The sequence below is a fragment of the Olea europaea genome, chromosome 21 (assembly GCF_002742605.1).
Source record: "Olea europaea var. sylvestris chromosome 21, O_europaea_v1, whole genome shotgun sequence".
NCBI lineage: Eukaryota > Viridiplantae > Streptophyta > Magnoliopsida > Lamiales > Oleaceae > Olea > Olea europaea.
Window position 1 is genome coordinate 10,596,591 of NC_036257.1, and position 20,017 is coordinate 10,616,607.

Sequence of the window (20,017 nt, forward strand, 5' to 3'; positions counted from 1 at the left end):
GTTATGTTTGTGAGTTATATAAGTACATAAAAATGCACATATCAAATTACTTGATTTTGTTTCGCTTGCTTTCCACGCATCTTGTACGTGCCTCCTGGTCAGAAATTCGATCACAATGAAAGGAATTTGATAGCTGCAATCCAAGAACCCAATTTGAGATGTTATATTCCAAAATTCAAATCTTTTTCCTCACGTATTTTCTTCTACACCCTTTAACCCGAATTTTCTTTGTTCTTTTTTCAAAATGATGAATAATGAAAGTTGATGGGAGTTATTGGAGGTGAGGGGGTTAACTTTTAAATTCAATTTTAAACTCCTCCATCCAAAATCCATTTTCATGCAAATCGGATCGGGTCAACCCACATGGACAACCAGTTTTCTTCCAACTTCTCCCACTCGCACATGATAGGCTTGACCTGATTCTAATATAATATCAATTATATTAATCTCAATATCTCCAAGTTCATACAGGTAAATGGATCGTGCGACTAACGAGTTAATTTAAGAGCACACAACACTATACACCTGTTAAGGATATATAGCAGCTCTAGAAGAGGAATTATATTTCTCGCTATACCCCAAACATATTTTGTAACACCAGTTCGAGTATTTCTGACCCCTCAATCATTTTAGAACATACTCAACTTTCTGATTTATATTGTATTCCCAATTGTGTCACAAAACTCAAATAATTAACACAATTGTCCGACCGGTGAATACAAATTGAGGTGTTAGTTAAATAGTCTTCCTTTCCCACTTGAATCCCTTCATTTCAAGTCAGCTGCTTTCCTAGACATGTCATATCAAACCGAATCAATCATAGTTATTGGCAACATGCTAAAGTAGCAACACTGAAATAAAATTTTGAGAAACAGTCAAAAGTCATAACGGCATATATAAGTGAGGTCAAATGTGCCTCAAAGACTCAGACAATGAAGAAGCGGGGATCAATTCTTTCATTTCTCATTGGTCGTTAAAGCACACGTGGTCTGAAACACGTGTTACGATATTTTCTCCCTTTTCTTAGGGCGTATGTCTAATCTTGTAAAATAAATACATCGTACAAATCATAGTTCAGATATTCCTCGATATCTAACTTGAGTTCTCCTTATATTCATTCCTCTAAGTATTCTCAAATCGAGAACTCGATCTGGCTACTAAACGAGTTTAATGGAGACAAAAATCCATTTCGATTACTTGTTGTAATATCATCTTGATAACTTAACAAGACGACTGGATCATGTACACAACATGATTACTATCAAGGCCACAAGATCATGTACATAACATGATCATTTTGTCTCATCTCAGCACATCTCAAAACGTCTGAGGCGATTGCTCGTGTGAGTGAGTCAATCTCAACCCATTCAACATACTTTTTATGTGCATACAAATCATTTATCTCATAATCCCAACATTAGATTACGCATGAACTCAAAATTGTTCATTTATGGGCACATAAAACTCAATCAAGAGTTTCTCTGATACACCAAGTATCATATTCTACAAAATTCTAGAGATTTCATATTATCAACAAATATATCTCTAGACATCTTTAGAGTATGATGATTACATATTATCATTTACGTAGATATATCACAAAGACACTTTCTTTGCTAATGTCTCTCACAGAATTATCATTAATTATTTGGTTTCATCTTGATACTTGAGATCTTAACATATGAGATAATTGCGTAACTATCATGGATCTCATATTCTCAACTAATATCATTAGATGCTCAATACATCAATACCAAACAATTTATTTAGCTGCCAAGATATACATTACAACATATGCTTCTTGTTAATCTATATAGCAAAAGCGCACAAGTCAAAAAACTAATTATGCTCGACTAACTCTCATTCTTAGTCAACACTTGTATATCTATTCCAATAACAAGTTATTTGTTTGACAACGAAATATAATAACTAACAGCAGCACCCTTCAGGTATCACAATACATTTTTTAAAGATAATATTGATACCTACTGATTAGATCCATGGCATGACCATTGTTAGCGCAAGTATACATCATAGTATACTTCTATCTCCTAACTTTTAATCGTACTAGATATAGTTCTCTGGATATTTCTTTGTGCACTTATGAAAACTTTGGACATTTAGGAAGACTTATATGTTCACAGTTGCAATTCCACATGTGCATTTATAGTATAAAATTCTTATGATAGAGTAAGAACATACGAAAAGTATTCTTAGCACAAATCATACAATTTGCTAAACCCATATTTTTCTCTCAACAATTGAGGACAACCATTTCAAAATGGTCCCTATACACTTCTTATCATGCTTAACCAATCCAATGTCATCAATATCAAAGTTAGAATTACAACCTATCATCAGAACTTTTTACAAATACAGTAATTTTCGCCCATATGACAAAATTCTTGTACAAGATCTAACCCTGTTAAAAACTCCAGTGCGACTGTCAATATGACTGTATTTGACCATGCGGGTAATTGTAAAATTACAACTACACAAAAAAAAGCCTTTAACATGAAATCTAAAAATCAATTCATGTTAATATCTTTAATCATTTCTCAATTAAGAATAAAAATACAGTCTCTAAGTCGATTTGGCGTAACTCTAAATTTAAACATACCATCACAGTTAGCATTGATGTACAGAAGCGAATCCTATCGTTATGAAAAAATCTATCCAACTCAATACACTCACATTGAGTATAACCTTTTTCAAAATGAGATTTATCTATCAGAAACTCATTAGTCTTCCACTTAAATTTCAAGAGCCTGAATATTCTTGGTAAATATAATGTTTAAATAGAACTTTCGCCATATCTCAAATTAGGTCGAAATTCTACACTCCATATATATACTTCCATCATTTTTCTCAAAATTCATCTTCTGATTTTTTGAACCAAGAATCATTGGCATTAAATAGCTTTTAGATCTAACTCGAAACCAGGAATTATTACATTAGATAGTTCTTGGATGGCTCCCACTCAGAACCAAAAATCATTGATATTAAATAGCTTTTAATTCCCACTCGAAATCAAGTATCATTAAAATTAGATATTTCTTAGATAGCTCCCACTCGGATAGATAGGTCCAACTCTAAAACAAATTACTCCCACTTGAATAAGAAGTTCGAATATTCACTTATATATTCAAAATTGATTCATCAATACATATAATATCAATTTCAACGATGTTCTCCAATCTTTTCTCTCTTACTGAAAAATATGTCAAAAGTCACTTCTTTTGACTCGATATCCATGCAAAATTTCACTTAAGTACCTTTTTGGATTACATATATGTCATCGAGACACATCTAGTTCTCAATAGACTCATGTTCCCACACTCGTTATCGAGAACATATATAGCCCATTAAGAGTCTATGATAACCCATATTCAGTTATTTAAGTGTTCAAAACTTATATATTTTGAAAGTACCAACATTGAGAGAACTCCATTAATTGATATGTTGTAGTTAGCCAACGCTCCTTCCAAAAGCAAATACGTAAGTTGTACTATATATCTTGAACCTCATCAGTCATCATATTCAGCAATATTTCATTCTTTCAATCTAATACACCATATAATTATTGGATATTAAAGAATAGTCAATCCAATAAGAGTTCCTCTCATTACATAGATCACTGATTTCTCATGATAGAGATTCACGCTGTCAAATTGTTCTTAAAATCTTCACTTCCATAATCTGATTTTCTACTCAACTTCATAAAAGTCTAATCAATACAATATCTTCAACTTAGGAAAATCGGTCTCATAACTAAAGTGCATGAATCCATCTATAAATGTAATGAAAAGTAAAGTTCCATCTCTATCTCTCTTAATCACGGCCCACAAAGAAATTCGGATGGATTTATTCTATAGAAGTTCAGCTCTTACAGCTTTGAATGGTTTTCTCAACTCAAAACCTCAAGCCATTGTACAAAAATCCAGAACCATAATAAACATCACCACTATGAGTACGAACATAACTACCACGTACAAGTTCAAGTAAGAGACCCCTCTTAGAAGAACAATAATTGAGATCAGATTCAGTAGAGTCTTTGATACTATCTCAATATCATGTAGGAGGTCAATTTCTCCACTTTTCAACACTAAGTTACAATACCAGTCATATAAACCTCCACTCCATCTTCACTATTTGTTCATATCTATTTTGTATCAAGTCAAATACTCAACAATAGACTAATATGCTTCTTAATCTCATATGAGGTGGGTTTCTAACCCTTGAATCCATTATCTACACAAGATAAGATCCAATTTATATAGTGTTGATACTAAACAACACTAAGATGAATATATTCAAGTGCAATATCCCTTAGCTTAACCACTTTCGAGCTAAGAGATTCAAACCATATAGTTAAAGCACTTGAACCTTTATAACATTGATCCTCTACCAAAACCACTTTCATTCACTTACCATCTGAAGTTCTTCTTGGTCCCTTTAACAGTCTCCCACATCCATCCTGCATTTGTTCTAGCTCATTTAATGCTTAAAATTCAAAGTCTTATGCAAGCTAGAACATTGCTACACGAGCATGTCCTTGAGACTTAGCAACATCAAGTCACACGTCTTTTAATTCACATAGCCGTGGTGTCAATAAAAAATTGACACTTCTATTTATAACTCACAATGACTTTCAAAATTTCCTATATTAAGAAGAGACTAGTTTGAACTTATTACTCATCTAAAGTTAGTGTGACCAAAGAAAATGTTAACACTATGCTAACCACCAACTAAGTCACATTTGGGAAAAATATTATTTATAACAGAACTTAACAATTTTAAATACTCAAGTAATAAAATTCACATTTTTTTCATACTCGACAAAGTTTTGATCTTTATTCTTTAGAGCAGTATGACCTACATAAGATCTTCTATTACGTGATTGATGTTCTCTAAAGCATCAATTTCCTTCTAGTACATTTAAAATCTGATCATGCCAAATGTTATCACATTTAGTTTATCACATTTATTAAAGTTAACTTCTATAGATTATGATGCCATGATCTATCAGATTTTTAGAGACGTGTTATTCTTAATTAATGCGCATTTATGCACATATTTAATTTTGCATTAACACAAATTAACATCTACGATAGTTCAACGTTAGGCACAGAGTCGAAAGTTCGCTATGTTCCCAATCATCGTCCGCAATCCTATTGTTTCACTATCATAAACTTAATTTAATAATGCAAAATTTCATGGGTTCTAAGTGAGAATTGCATTAATTCTTTCAATTTCAAAACCCCCACTCAGTTGGTGAATCAGATAGTTCTTGGTAAGATTTTCTCTAAATCTTCCAATTATCAAACTATCACTCAACTGACAATCAATAGGTCTAAATAAAAATTTCACTAATTCTACGGACCTTAGCATTTATAACAATACACAAGTTAATGGATATCATGCATTTCCATCAATATGCACATTTATCTAATCATGTAATTTCATAATGTGCAATTATGACATATCATGATTATCAACCACGCTTTAATATCGTTGCAACACAATCCCAACAAATGGGAAGTGACATCAGAAATTTCATATTCTGCTTATCACCAAAAATGTCCCCAAAAATATTCACGCATTCCACTAGGTTATATTTCAGATCCATGCAGTTTTTTAATTATAGTAAGCACATAGTTTTTTAACAAGTTCTATAATCCTTATTTCTCTAGCATTCCCTCTAAGGATGCTATAAATGTGCATAGATGTAATAATATATACACAAAATTCGAAACAAGTCACAATGGATCACATAATCTAATCAAGACCCACACAACTCATGAACGTATATAAAATGTGGTATTTTAAATACATTCGGAGTATTTTTCATTTACAAAAAATGAAACACTTAAAAAAAACTCCCACTGGGCAAATACCACTTAACAAATATTCTTGACCTTTATGAAAAAATTTCAGAATTTAATTGAATCCAAAAAAAATATTTTTGCTCATCTGAAAATTAATTTTAATTAAACACAAAAATCAAGAATATTTGAAGGACCAATTTTGTAATTTTCAAAATCAAAGTCGGGTCTCGCATGAATCCTCATATGCGTGACCAATTTATAATCTTTTAAATTGAATATCGAATAATCAATTTTCGAAAGAAAATAATTTTGGGACCAATATACAACTTTTCAAATTGGTATTGAAATAAAAAAACATCCAAAAATAGTTTTGGGACCAACATGCAATTTGAAAAATTGCATTTGAAAACATTCAAAAGTGTGGTGACTAACATGCAATTTCTCAAATTGCATTTGGAATAATCAACATTCAAAAAAGTTGGGGACCAAGATGCAATTTTTCAAACTGCATTTTAAAACATTCAAAAGTGTGGAGACTAACTTGCAATTTCTCAAATTGCATTTGAAATACTTAACACTCAAAAGTGTGGGTCTACCATGCAATTTTTCCAATTGCATTTGGAAATATTTAAAAGTATGGGGACTAACATGAAATTTCTCAAATTGCATCTACAATAATTGAGGGATCAACATGCAATTTTCAAAATATGAATCCCACACAACAACAACAGTTTTTTTTACTATTCATCGTTTCCAAAAAGACAGTTTTTTCAGATTTCTACTAAAACTTCAGAAGGCCATAACTTCTTCAATTTAAGGTCAAAATTTATGTTCTTTATATCGTTGGAAATGTCTCGAGAAGATCTATCCAGCATATAAAATGGGCAGTGTGAAACTTAACGTGCAAGAAATTATCATGCGATAAAATTTCAATTTTCTCAACAAGTGTTCAATTTTCCTCCCAAAATACAAAGTCAAATAACATGAAATTTTCTAGATATGTTCTACATAATACCATGAACATAAAGTATAAATTTTATGAATTAATATGAAGTACAAAAAAAGTTGCCATTAACGACATTCAAGTTTTGAAAGAAAAATCGGAATTCATGCATTTCAATCATTCTATGACATTTTCAACCTGTGTTTAAGCAAGAAAACAACATACTTAGGCTCTGATACCAATGTAAAACGTGTTTGCATACTTATAACCAAGTTCCAAGTAGTGATACTTACTTGAAACCAGAAAATCGAGGTTGAATTACTTGCCTTTGTTTCGCTTGCTTTCCACGCCATCTTGTATCTGCTTCTTGGTCAGAAATTCGATCACAATTGAAGGAATTTGATAGCCACAATCCAAGAACCCAATTTGAAATGTTATATTCCAAAATTCAAATCTTTTTCCTCATGTATTTTCTTTCACACCCTTTAACTCGAATTTTTTTTTTTTTTTTTCAGAATGATGAACAATGGAAGTTGAAGGGAGTTATTGGAAGTGGGGAGGTTAACTTTTAAATTCAATTTTCAACCCCTCCCTCCAAAATCCATTTTCATGCAAATCGGATCGGGTCAATCCACATGGGCGACCCGTTTTCTTCCAACAATTAAATTTCCCATATTAGGTAATTCACATGTTTTGTTGTACTCATAAAAGGATTGATGGAGATAACACAATAGTAAATACTAAATAGTCCTCCTTCCCATAATCCCATTGAAAGGTTTTCTCCAAATTCTCTTCTACAGTTTGCTCCCAAAATTACCTGAGCTTTCGGTTGAGCAAGGTTTTTCATCCCTGAAGCTGGCACAGCTTTTTCATCTAGAATCAAAAATGGATCTACCATTGACCTTTTCTTTCACTATGTTATTATTTCCATCATGTGCTTGATAGCATTGCTAACAAATGTTTCTGGTAAGGCTTGATAGCCTTTTGTTTTTTATCTTGCACATACTGACTGGTTAGGGTATATATATTTACCCTTCCGAGCTTATTCTCTCCACCAACCTCCTCTTATAACTTCAGTTATCACAAGACTAGTGTTTTTTTCAATCATAGTGCTTGACACTTTTATTTTCGAAGTGGTTCTGGTATTTTTGTTAAAATTATTTTCCATCAAAGTTAAATTTCTTAGTAACTTCATTTTGTTTTGTACCTTTTGTGATGTAGAATAGATGGTCGAGTAGATTGAAGAACAATTGAACAGAAAAGGGGAAAACAGTAAATTGCAGATTTGGCGTTCGAGATTTGGTTTGAGCCCATATTACCTTTTTGAAAAGAAAATGATGAATCGGACTGAACTCACCGTTTCACCGTGATTTATGGTGGATTTTTACCATCCGATTTTATTTTGGACTCGAAAACTGCTTTTTAAATTTTAGTGCTATTTTTGTCATTTAGTTTATTTGAAAGCTTTTAAACTATATTTTCATCTAAAGCCTTATAAATAAATGGTTACAGTTTATTTCAGTTTATTTAACAGAATCACAGACATGAAGCAATCAAAGTTATTACATCATCAGTACATAAAATATGCATTTGCATCAAGTGCTGAGAGAATAAATGATTTAACCATCTGTGACTGGGAAGCCGATTCCATGTCGTTTAGTGGGGAAGACAACGAACAACATACTACATATTACCCCAATTCCGACCGGCAGTGCTGTGAGGACCTCTTTTGTTCCATCTGATGGCTGTGGGTAAAAGCAGTTCACCACATTTTGATTAAAAAGTGAAATGGCTGCAAAAACCAGTATTGACGTCAAGGCATGGACAAAATCTATAAATTTCAGCTTGTACTTTGCTGCCACTTGAGGTGGTAGATTCGCTGATCCATCAATGATCCACAAGCCACGGAACGTGGCAAACCCGTAACAGACATTCCCCTTTGAGTCTTTGAAGCTATCTGTGAAGCTCAATAAAAAACATGACAATCCGCAGAGGGTCACCAGACCAGCAGTTAAGGATCGACTCGCTACATCACAATCACCTTGGTTTGAAAATATTGGTGACAGAATTTGAAAAGCAAGCACTGAGCCGGTGGGTAGAAGATTGGCCAGGTGGGCCGTGCTTACAAATGTCTGACTAATGGCTTTTTGTATGAGGTTTTTCTGTACTTCGGGTATGGTCGATTCTACCAGTAAGGGAATTTCTTCGTCAATTATGTTCCTAGATGACTCGTTTTCTTCCTTAATCTCCATTGTAGGAATTCTGAGCTGTTGCGTCTGTTTGATACTCGACAGGATTGTTTTTTAGCAAGATTATTTTGGTAAGGTGCATTTATAGATTATTAAGTTATTGGATTTTAGTGTAAGAGAAGGAAAATGTGAGTTAGCAATGCCTTGCAAGAAACAGAAACATAATGGCAGTTTACTTTTTCAGGTTTGGTAGTGTTGTTATGTAAAAGTACGGCAAGGAGGCAGAATTAAAGTTGAGCTGAAGTTATGGAAGAGAAGGAAAATGTGAGTAGCAATGCCTTGCAAGAAACAGAAACATAAATGCTTAAAACTGGATTACATGGGAGTTTACTTTTTCAGGTTTGATAGTGTTGTTATGCAAAAGTACGGCAAGGAGGCAGAATTAAAGTTGAGCTGAAGTTATGGAACTTGGCTTTTGGGTAAGATTTGGCTTTCCTTTTCCCTTTAACAGCAAACTATGCATTTTTACGTTTAGGACTTGGTTTAGAAGTTCCATTTCATTAGCTAAGATAAGATGTTGGCTTGAAGTGTAATACAATCCCACTCCTTTAATATAGCCGAAATTTAGAATCTTTGGCAGTTTGTGCAAATTTCATTTTATTACTACGAGACGAAGGTAGTAACGCTTTTTTTGGCAGACGTCTTTAGGTATTGTTGTCAATTTTATCCTCCAAGTAGACGGATCATAACAAGTAGTAAAGTGAATATTTTGAATCCGGATTATCGTTCTCACGAGAACTATACTTTAATACTCAATTTATTATTCATAATTTCTATTTGATAAAAATAAACAAAAAAAAAAATGATTGAATGTGATTTTTAAATCTAACTACTAAAGATTTCGTGAACGCAATAGAAAATGAGTGAGAATTACAAATTCATCTATTGGTCACATTTACTTCTAATATCGAGATTTATAGAATATAAAGTAATGTCCGGTCGAATTCTTCTATGGTATTCAATTTACCCATCTCGAATTCTTATTGAGCCTATTTAAATAATTCAATTTCACATCTCTATGCAAATCAACATTATTTAAACGAAATAACAGTTCTAAGAATTCCTATAGGATCGCAGCAATTATTATAGGTATTTCTACACGTTATATTAATTTATCGAATTTTAATATGTGGTCTAAACAAGAATTCATATCTCTACGTAATTATTGTTTACGAAATCATTGAATAATTGACCAGAAAATTCAAAACATGAAAAATATAATTAAAATCCACACATAAAATATAAAAGAACAAAGAGTTTCAAATAAAAGAAATAAAATATCTCAAATAGATTACATTGTTCGCCCTAAAATTAAATTCACCAGGAATTGACGAAACGTAATTAAATTTTCAAATCGATTGTGCCGTTTTTTCTGCAACCCTCGACTTCTACGTAAATCAATTGGAGCTGCAATGTTTGACTCCCGTTTTTCTCCAATTTCAGTCACAAATATGTGTTTTTTCTATTTCTCCCAACCTCCAGAGTGTGTACAAAATATAGTCATTGCTCCCCCTCAATTTCCGTGCGTGTCTATATAATACGACAACATCAATTGTGTGGAAAATATTTTAAAAAATTGGCTACCATCCTTTTCTCCTACGTGTACAAGGGCTGACCCAGACGGCTTAGGTTAGAAGGTCAGAAATAAAAATTATAAATATCTTCTAATAAAAAAAAAGGCTAAACAATTTTTTTCCCCAAAATTTAGAAGGTCAATTGACCTTGTAAAACCGTCCCCAGATCCGCCCCTGTGCCTGTGCCTATGCCTGTTCCTGTACCTATATAAACCAACCCCTATAGCTACAATAGTTGACTTCTAACAAGGACTCCAATTCAAGCCATTAATGCAATATTATCCCTCAAGTCCTCAATCTTTCAATATAATAAATTTTAGTCCTTGAGCAGTTTTATTCTTGCAACCCATGTTTTCTTTGGTTCAATTCAAGTCCTTCACTTTCCAAAGTATAAAATTTAATCTCTTAATTTTGCATCCAATGGCCTATTTAGTCATCGTACTTTGGACTTTGTCATTTTTCGCTCGTTTTTTGCTTCATTTCTTAAATTCCTTTTCATTCATAGAATACAAAATATTTTCTAGATTCTATTTGATAGTCGCTCAAGCATTCAGCGGCTCCCATGGCCGTGCTTAAATCAGTAACCTTCTGTCTTTGAAGTTCCGTGCGTGTCCACGGTTTCAACCCTTCCATAAAGGTGAAGAGCTTATCATTTTCTGACATATCTCGAATATTCAGCATATGCCCTGAGAAGGATTTCACATACTGCCTGATAGAGCTCGTGTGTTTCAGGTCTCGAAGAGCCCGTCGAGCCTGATACTCGACATTTTCCGGGAAAAACTGCGATCTGATCGCTTCCTTAAGGAGATTTCAATAATCAATTTGAATCCTGTGGGCCTGAATGTTCGCATATTTGGTTCGCCACCATAGTTTTGCATCTCCACCCAGATACATGGTAGCTGTGGTTACCTTTCTAGCTTCATCTTCGATCGAAGCTACTAGAAAGTACTGTTCCATATCAAACAAGAAGTTTTCGACTTCTTTTGCATCACGTGCCCCTCCGTAGGTACACGGTTCAGGAATTCTGAGTCTAGGAGCATACTCGGGTACGGGAGCTTGCCCATTTTCCACCGCACGTTGGAGTACTCGCAATTGAGCTCTCAACGCTTCCATTTCATCCTGCAGATCAGGAATGATTGCAGCAGCTTCCGTCATTGCTGCGCAAGCTCTTTGGCTTTCATCCAATTGGATGTGTAATCCACGAATCTCAGATTTGGCCATCTAGACTTTTTCCTCGAGACCTTCCATAGCATAGCACAACCTAGTAGTTGTCTCATCAAGCGCATCCACGCGCTGTTTCGTAGTACCTTTCTTTTGAGGCTCTACCACTTCAGTGGTGTGTGATGTAATTGGATCCATAGCTTTCTTATCGAGGGTCGTGAGCTGCAGCTCTAATACCAACTTTCACGGGGTGCCTTTCTTCTTGGCATAGAAAGGGACACCGTGCGGCAGTAGTCTGCTCCGCTAGACTACCTTCCGCCTTTTCTCGGTTGCATCGGGACGAAAGAAATTTTGATTACAATTTTGTAGAAAGCTTACAATAGAGAATTTGAATACATTGAAAGTAAATTAAACATTGGTTGATGAAAACTGAACATTACAACTGATGAAAGTAGAAAATTACAAATGCTGGTGCAGGGGGCGGACACCAGTGAGCTTGAAAGATTTTTGAATGACTAATACCCCCTATAATAGCATTCTGAACAAAAATCCAAGTGACGGGAGTAGACGTTTAAAAGACGAGGAATCATACTAAACGTTTACCAATATCAGAGCTATTTTACAACTGAAATAACTATTACAATGAAAAGAAAATTACAACTCAAACTTGAAGTAATATTTACAATGTGCGGTCGAAGTTGGGCAAACTGCGGCTGCGATAGTGTCAAGGGGCTAAGTAAAGCTACGGTCTTTGACACTCGGCTTCTTCGTAAATCAATTGGAGCTGCAATGTTTGACTCCCGTTTTTCTCCAATTTCAGTCACAAATATGTGTTTTTTCTATTTCTCCCAGCCTCCAGAGTGTGTACAAAATATAGTCATTGCTCCCCCTCAATTTCCGTGCGTGTCTATATAATACGACAGCATCAATTGTGTGGAAAATGTTTTAAAAAATTGGCTACCATCCTTTTCTCCTACGTGTACAAGGGCTGACCCAGACGGCTTAGGTTCGAAGGTCAGAAATAAAAATTATAGATATCTTCTAATGAAAAAAAAGGCTAAACAATTTTTTTCCTCAAAATTTAGAAGGTCAATTGACCTTGTAAAATCGTCCCCAGATCCGCCCCTGTGCCTGTGCCTGTGCCTGTGCCTATGCCTGTACCTATATAAACCAACCCCTATAGCTACAATAGTTGACTTCTAACAAGGATTCCAATTCAAGCCATTAATGCAATATTATCTCTCAAGTCCTCAATCTTTCAATATAATAAATTTTAGTCCTTGAGCCGTTTTATTCTTGCAACCCATGTTTTCTTTGGTTCAATTCAAGTCCTTCACTTTCCAAAATATATAATTTGATCTCTTAATTTTGCATCCAATGGCCTATTTAGTCATCGTACTTTGGACTTTGTCATTTTTCGCTCCTTTTTTGCTTCATTTCTTAAATTCCTTTTCATTCATAGAATACAAAAATTTAGGATATAATTTGTCAAAAAAACCATCAAATATCGCTATTTAAGGTACCGAATAAGTATATAAAATACGCTTATTAGGTATCCTTAAAACAAAACATTTCCATTCCGTTACATATTTGGTGGCCCAACATTGCCCACACATGTACTTTTTGCACTTATGAGCTCATGACATCCGTACATACATACTTTTTTTATAAGTACTTATTTCACTTATAAGATAGGTCCTTTTTTTAAGCCCAGAACGTGATCTATGTCAAATGGTAACAAGCTATTTTTCAAGTAATTTTTTAGGGCCCAATAGTTCAACATTTCCAACCCATCTTGGGACATGTTGAATGCATCTCTAATGGGCCCATCTGGGCCAGTCCACATTATGGCGGGTAATTCTCCATTACTGTATTAAATGGATCCATATAGCCAGCCCGTAGAACAATTGGTCCAAATGGAAATCCAGCCCCATGAACAAGTATTTGGTCCTATTGGGCTTTAAAGTTACATCTTAAAACGTCAACTTTATTAATAGAATATGTTGGTCGTAGAATAGTCACCCATAGCAGAATCAATATATGTGTGAGTAAACATGGATGTCGGTTCCTCCATATTGTCGTATTATTATATTCAACATACGCTTTAATATTAAAATGTTGATTTTGATCTTTTCGTATTCAAGTTTTAGAAGACGAACATTAAACCAAGTTGCCAATTCAAAATTTCTCGAGTTGGCTACCTGTTCATACCAAAGATTCCTGTGTTTTAGGTTTGGTTATTGCAGTGAATATCACATTTCTATGTGATGTTTTATGAGTAAGCAAATCTTTAATTCAACCACTTTAGCAGTTTTTGAAGCCCTGCTTACCAATAAAGGAAGCCAGTAACATGACTGAGACATCAATAATTAATATTTAATTAAGAGTTGATTAACCAAATCAATATGGTTAACGTATGAAAAGCTGCTTGTCAACTAGCTAACGTTATGAAAAACATGTTTTGGTGTCCGAATAATTGAAAATCTCATTCAAATGTAGTGGTTGATGGTCATGTATAATCTATTTGACTCGTTACGAAAAATGTTTTCGAAATTATCCCCGTTTGGTAAGAATTAAAATATATATTTTAATTTAAGTCAAAATCAATAATTAATTTTTATCACATATTTCATGAAACCCACAATTTTTCCACCACATATTTCATCAACTTTAATCAAAATCTACTGAGAATCTGATTTTAATCCCCCCCTTTTTTTTAAAGATGGATGAGATTTAAACCAATTGTGGCCATTGCTACAACGGTCAAATAAACCCTAAAATGTCTATTATCCTCTGAAATTGCTATTTTCTAAATACGATAAACAAATAAATTAAAGGGATCATTTAGTAATTTTCTTTTTCTCTTTCTCCTCACATGATTCAGTGGGAGGCCATGAGCATAGAAGAGGCATAATTGTTTTCTCCATAATCTCAGGGCCATGGAAAAATTTCAAGAGCAAATGATAGAACATGCACAGAGAAAGCAAATCTGCACAAACATGTCTGTATATTTATCAACAGCCGGAAGACCTTTTCCACTTGGTTTCCCTTTAGGACATATATTTCCTACTATCTAATGATTTACTGTCTCAACATAAAATGCCTCGTTCCCCTTTTTTTTGTGTCGATTTGTTGAATTAAACACGACTTAAGTATTCGCACCGAACGTGATACATGGTGTTAAGCATGTGCTCCAATAGACAATAGATGTTCCATTATTTGGCTTCAATTATAATTTATGACGTGTCAATTGTCATCTTCAGTCCAGTATATAACAACATATTTCATAAAAATTACCGTACGAATTTTTACATGATTTCGATTGTCGAACTCTTAAAGGAAAATTGTACACGAGAGTATGATTTTGTTTCTTTTGAAGATTATAATTTGGCAGATTAGGCTTGAATGTATAAGTTGTTATATAATTAGTTCAACGACACAATACAATTTTAATTAGGTTTTAATTACAGGTAGCTTTGCACGTTGTTAAGCTTTAGGTAAGAATAAGATAGCCAAAAAGTGAAAAAATTTAACCTTTTTATCAATGCAATTTATTGTAATTTACTTATGATTATTTTCATATAAATTAATTTTTTTTATGTTATTTGCGACAATAAAAGAGTAAAATGAATATGCTTTGTACAAATCACTAAAGGAGTAAAATCATCACTAAAAATCTTTTAAAAAAATAAAAATTTACATCGAATAAAGCACAATCTTCGACTTTCTTATTCTAAAGCAATCCTCTTCGATCCGCTCTTCCAACTTCCACGCCTACTACGCATGACATCAACAAAGTACACTACAAAACGTAATTTTAACAAAAGCATAATTTCCCATCAATATCTTAATTATTATTTTGTACACTAAAAGTGAGTGTGAAAAGTTGGACATGGGTGCATGGGAAAGCCCGTGGGGTGGGGTGGGTTGGCGTGGGGTTGCACCATGAGATGATAATCATGAAAGAACCAAAAAACAGGTTCGAATGGGTTGGTGACACAATTTGCTTTTTCTTCCTTTTTATTACATTTAATTGTTTTCGCACTAATATTTATATTTAATTCTTATCTATAATGTTTGGAGGGGTATGTTGCCTCAAAGTTTGTAAAAGGAAAGATAATGGGGTCCCACATAGATCTCTCTCTTAGTGAGTTACACCCAATCTTCTAATATTGATTAGCAGTCAAATTAGTAATAATTAATTGCAATTTTTTTTTTCTTTAGGGCGAATTGAAAAAGTGTCACAAAGTGTTGATCATCATTGAATTGGGAATGTGGTTGCTTTAGTCCTTTTGGAATAGAGCACTAGTAATTGTAGCATCAACTATACACTCGGAAATCTAGTTTATTTATTTTTTATACTGGACCACTTGATTTTTTAAGAATGTATCTACTAGAGAATTGAATAGAATTTAGGACATCTTTGATAGCGCTATCAAAATGGATCGACTCAATCTGAAACGATCGACATAGTTAAAAAATAGGATTGAAATAAGCTCGACGATGTCAAACCTGCTGATGAGTTGGTATGTCATAATGAGTAGGTTGCGTCGAATTTCATATCTATCCAAACAACCAATTTGAATGCCTAGTTGGCCCGATTATTAAAAACTAAAAGTAAATTAAAAGAGTTGTTGAGCTCTTTTTCCATCTTCGACCAAAGTGCTATTTCTTTCTAATCCTATATCTTATTTAAAGAATCATAGTTTAGCTATAGATACTTAACTTTTACTTTCTTCACACAATATACACTTTTTTTTCAACTATAGAATAAATCGAATTAAATAATTCAAAAATGAGAGTAAAAAAAGTGTTAAGGAACATTACACTGCCTTGACTTGCAATGTTGTTGGGTCTATGAGCGGGTCAGGTCCTCGAGATTGAAAACCATTGGAGCGACCTATTTTTTTCATAAAGCCCGATTCAAATCTTATATGGAGTTTGAATAGAATTGGTTTGTTAGGGATGAAAATGGGCGGGGAATCTCCATCAACTTAAGAGAATTTTTGTAGAATAACAATGTTTAATTGCTCAAAAATATTGTAAAGAAAAGAGAAATTTTAATTAGGCATTGTTAAATGTCGTATTACAAAAGAAATAATTAGCTCGCCCTATTTTTGAGGATCCATACCCCTAAGTCTCTCAATAGGAGCTTCTCTTCCTTTATCTTGTCAAGCTACAATGTCTTATTTCAATTCGCGTTTTATCATCCTACTTGAAGAGATTTAATTGATTGAGGAGTTCAACCAAGTTAGACCATTGTGAGACCTAGACTATATCATTATATGTAGGTTAATGCTAAACTAACAGGGTTTGGAGTTAGGAATTGGCTCTAGGGCCAAGGTGGCTCCAAACCTTGTTGCTGTAACAGTCCTCTTACATGTAGCTTAAGAAAATCATTGCTTCCTCCTGATTGGTAGACATCGTGGTATGACGTCAGAAATAACACATGCCTACCCTTAATTGGCTGCCATGAAGGTGTTAACCTCATTGGAAAACATCCATTCAGTTTATTCATGATGATGTTTACATATAATATTGACTTTTGGCCACTCTCACTAGATAGTTCTCATAGTCCGACCTCACATTGTGATTGAAAATTTTATAATTAAACTTGTTTAATCACTTTTGAGGTTAGTCCAGGGTAGCCCTTGAGATTGGACATGAAGATCTTTCTACTTTTTAATTCTAGCACTCAACTTTGTTCTCTCAAATTGTTTCTTGTTTATGTATACAAAAAAAAAAGAAAAAGCATATCAAATATTTTGTTATCTTTTCTTCTTCATAAACAGTACAAATGTAGGACTGTCCAATTCTCTCATGATTTTTCTTTCATACTTAAAAAAGCGATCAAAATGCACAGATTAATTTTGATCTTTACATTACACGTACAATATCAAAAGCAAACATTTCGATGATAGCTGTTTTTCCGTAAATATTATTCCGACAAGTATCGTGTTACATGCATGCCTTGTTCTAATGTTGTCTTAATTTTGCATGGAAAAGCATATACGCATGGGAACATGCTCAGCCTCCATTTTACTCAATTTGTTACGCTTTGGTAGTTGTACTCTGAACTGCATTTGTTCCATTAATGGGCTCTTTTACCATTTTAGGATGTTATCCAAAAAGAATGTTTTCTTTAAATTTAGTATATTATACATTCTGTCAATAAAATAATTTTATATGTACATTCAAATTATTTTTTTTCATGTTTTAATTACATATTTTTTAAAAAAAAAAAATACTATTATAAAATTTATTTTTAAAAAAATGAAGCTCTGACACACCCTTATTTTTATTTATCCACCATAATTATCAAGTCCAAATTTAATGATTTTTCCCTTTTGCATATTAAACGAATACACACCATAAAAAAATTATTAATGAGTCAAGTTGACTCGCAGTCAAATGAGCTAGCTCGCTGCCATGCGAGCCAGCCCATCATCGACTTGTGAAATGGCTCATAAATTATTAGTAAAATACAATTTTCACTATTAAGTTGGCGAGTTGCAAATGTCTCACAAGCCATCTCTATTCGTCCAATCAAGACAGCAAACTGGTGGGGCGAGCTATGCCTATATTTGACAAATGGAAAATGAGTTGACTCGTATGGTGGGTTGAGTTGAGCTTGACAATGACGGAGCTAATCGGTTCAAGCCTGATCCATTTAACCTTCCAACCCGAAGAATTTGTTATTAATTTATATTATATGTATGTAATAATATGAAGTCATAATGTTAACCAGTTAACGAGATGTAAACATTGTCTTATTTTCATAAAGTATACAAGCCAACCATACAGATTTGATTGGTGAGATGTGTACCATATATTAGTTATTTATACAATATCAAAGGTGGATGTGGGTAACTGCAGGTGAGAATGACCTCATCCTCCCAATTTTAATCAAACTCCGATGCTAAGCTCAAAGTAGTCAGGCCAAAAAAATAGGGGGTCGATTGACACTTGGTCAAACAGGTTTGTCTTATTTTCATAAAGTATACAAGCCAACCATACAGATTTGATTGGTGAGATGTGTACCATATATTAGTTATTTATACAATATCAAAGGTGGATGTGGGTAACTGCAGGTGAGAATGACCTCATCCTCCAAATTTTAATCAAACTCCGATGCTAAGCTCAAAGTAGTCAGGCCAAAAAAATAGGGGGTCGATTGACACTTGGTCAAACAGGTTTATCCAATTTTAATTTCTTTGATTGCATCATACAAATTTATACGACTTAAAAGTCTTGCCCAATCTTTTTTATGATTGTTTTAATTAAATAAAGAAATTACAAAATAAGAGCATATTTGGTGCAATTTAAAATTCAATTAAAATCAATTTTTTGATGTTATTTTACCATTTCAGCCGTCATTTCTTAATTCTTCTCTCACAGGTTATCTCTAACAATCAAAAAATCAATTAACAAAATCCTTACCAAACAAGCACTAAGTTATGCTCCTATTTTGTGAGAATTAAAATAAAAATTTTAATTAATTTTGCTAAAAATTGATGAAACGCGTTATTATAAAATTGCAAGTCCATAAAAAGTGTAATTAAAATTATTTGTTGATGGATTACATATAATTTTACATTGGCCTTCCAAAATATACTATTCAACTTTAACCCTTTACTGGCTCAATGCCTAATATGCTATACAATACTTATGAATAAGTTGTTTACAAAATAGTTATGTGTTTTGTTACTCGTCACTACTAAATCGTATTTTTTTCTTAATTTTATTAAATAATATCTAATTTAACATACAAAATTGTGATTTACCACACACATGTAACAATTTAGGAAAAAATGAAAAACTATTATCGATCATATTTAAAATACATTCAAACCATGACAACAAGGAATACCACACACATGTAATAATTATGATTAATATTTTCATTATCATTCATAACCATTGACTTTAACTAAAGTGAAAATAGTAATAATAATAATAATAAATCATAACCATTGACATTGTACCATTAGGGTTATTATTACTTTTCACCTTCTATATTAAGCAGCAATTTTAAATTCTCAAATACATAATGTCCTGTGGTAGGTAAACGTTATTACTATTATCATGACATATTAATTAACAATTTTACCAGCTTTCTAACCTTAGCATAAATACTGGATCATACAATATAAGTATCTGTCGATAATTAATGGGGACAGAATTATAACATCAGCATAGTAAATGTTCAATGTTGTAATTTTCAAATAAATAAATAATATATATATATATATATATATATAT

The 20,017-nt window shown here is 33.1% G+C and overlaps 1 protein-coding gene across 1 annotated transcript; it reads right to left on the bottom strand.

The window, feature by feature from the left end:
* Positions 1 to 8,263: 8,263 nt before the first annotated feature.
* Positions 8,264 to 9,102, bottom strand: LOC111370592 (protein DMP6-like). Its single transcript, XM_022992382.1, has one exon. The coding sequence runs from the start codon at positions 9,021 to 9,023 to the stop codon at positions 8,391 to 8,393; it is 633 nt and encodes a 210-aa protein (XP_022848150.1). The 5' UTR covers positions 9,024 to 9,102; the 3' UTR covers positions 8,264 to 8,390.
* Between the last annotated feature and the right edge of the window lie 10,915 nt (positions 9,103 to 20,017).

Bases quoted from the DNA above. Each gene is read 5' to 3' on its own strand.
- LOC111370592 (XM_022992382.1), bottom strand. From the start codon at position 9,023: ATGGAGATTAAGGAAGAAAACGAGTCATCTAGGAACATAATTGACGAA.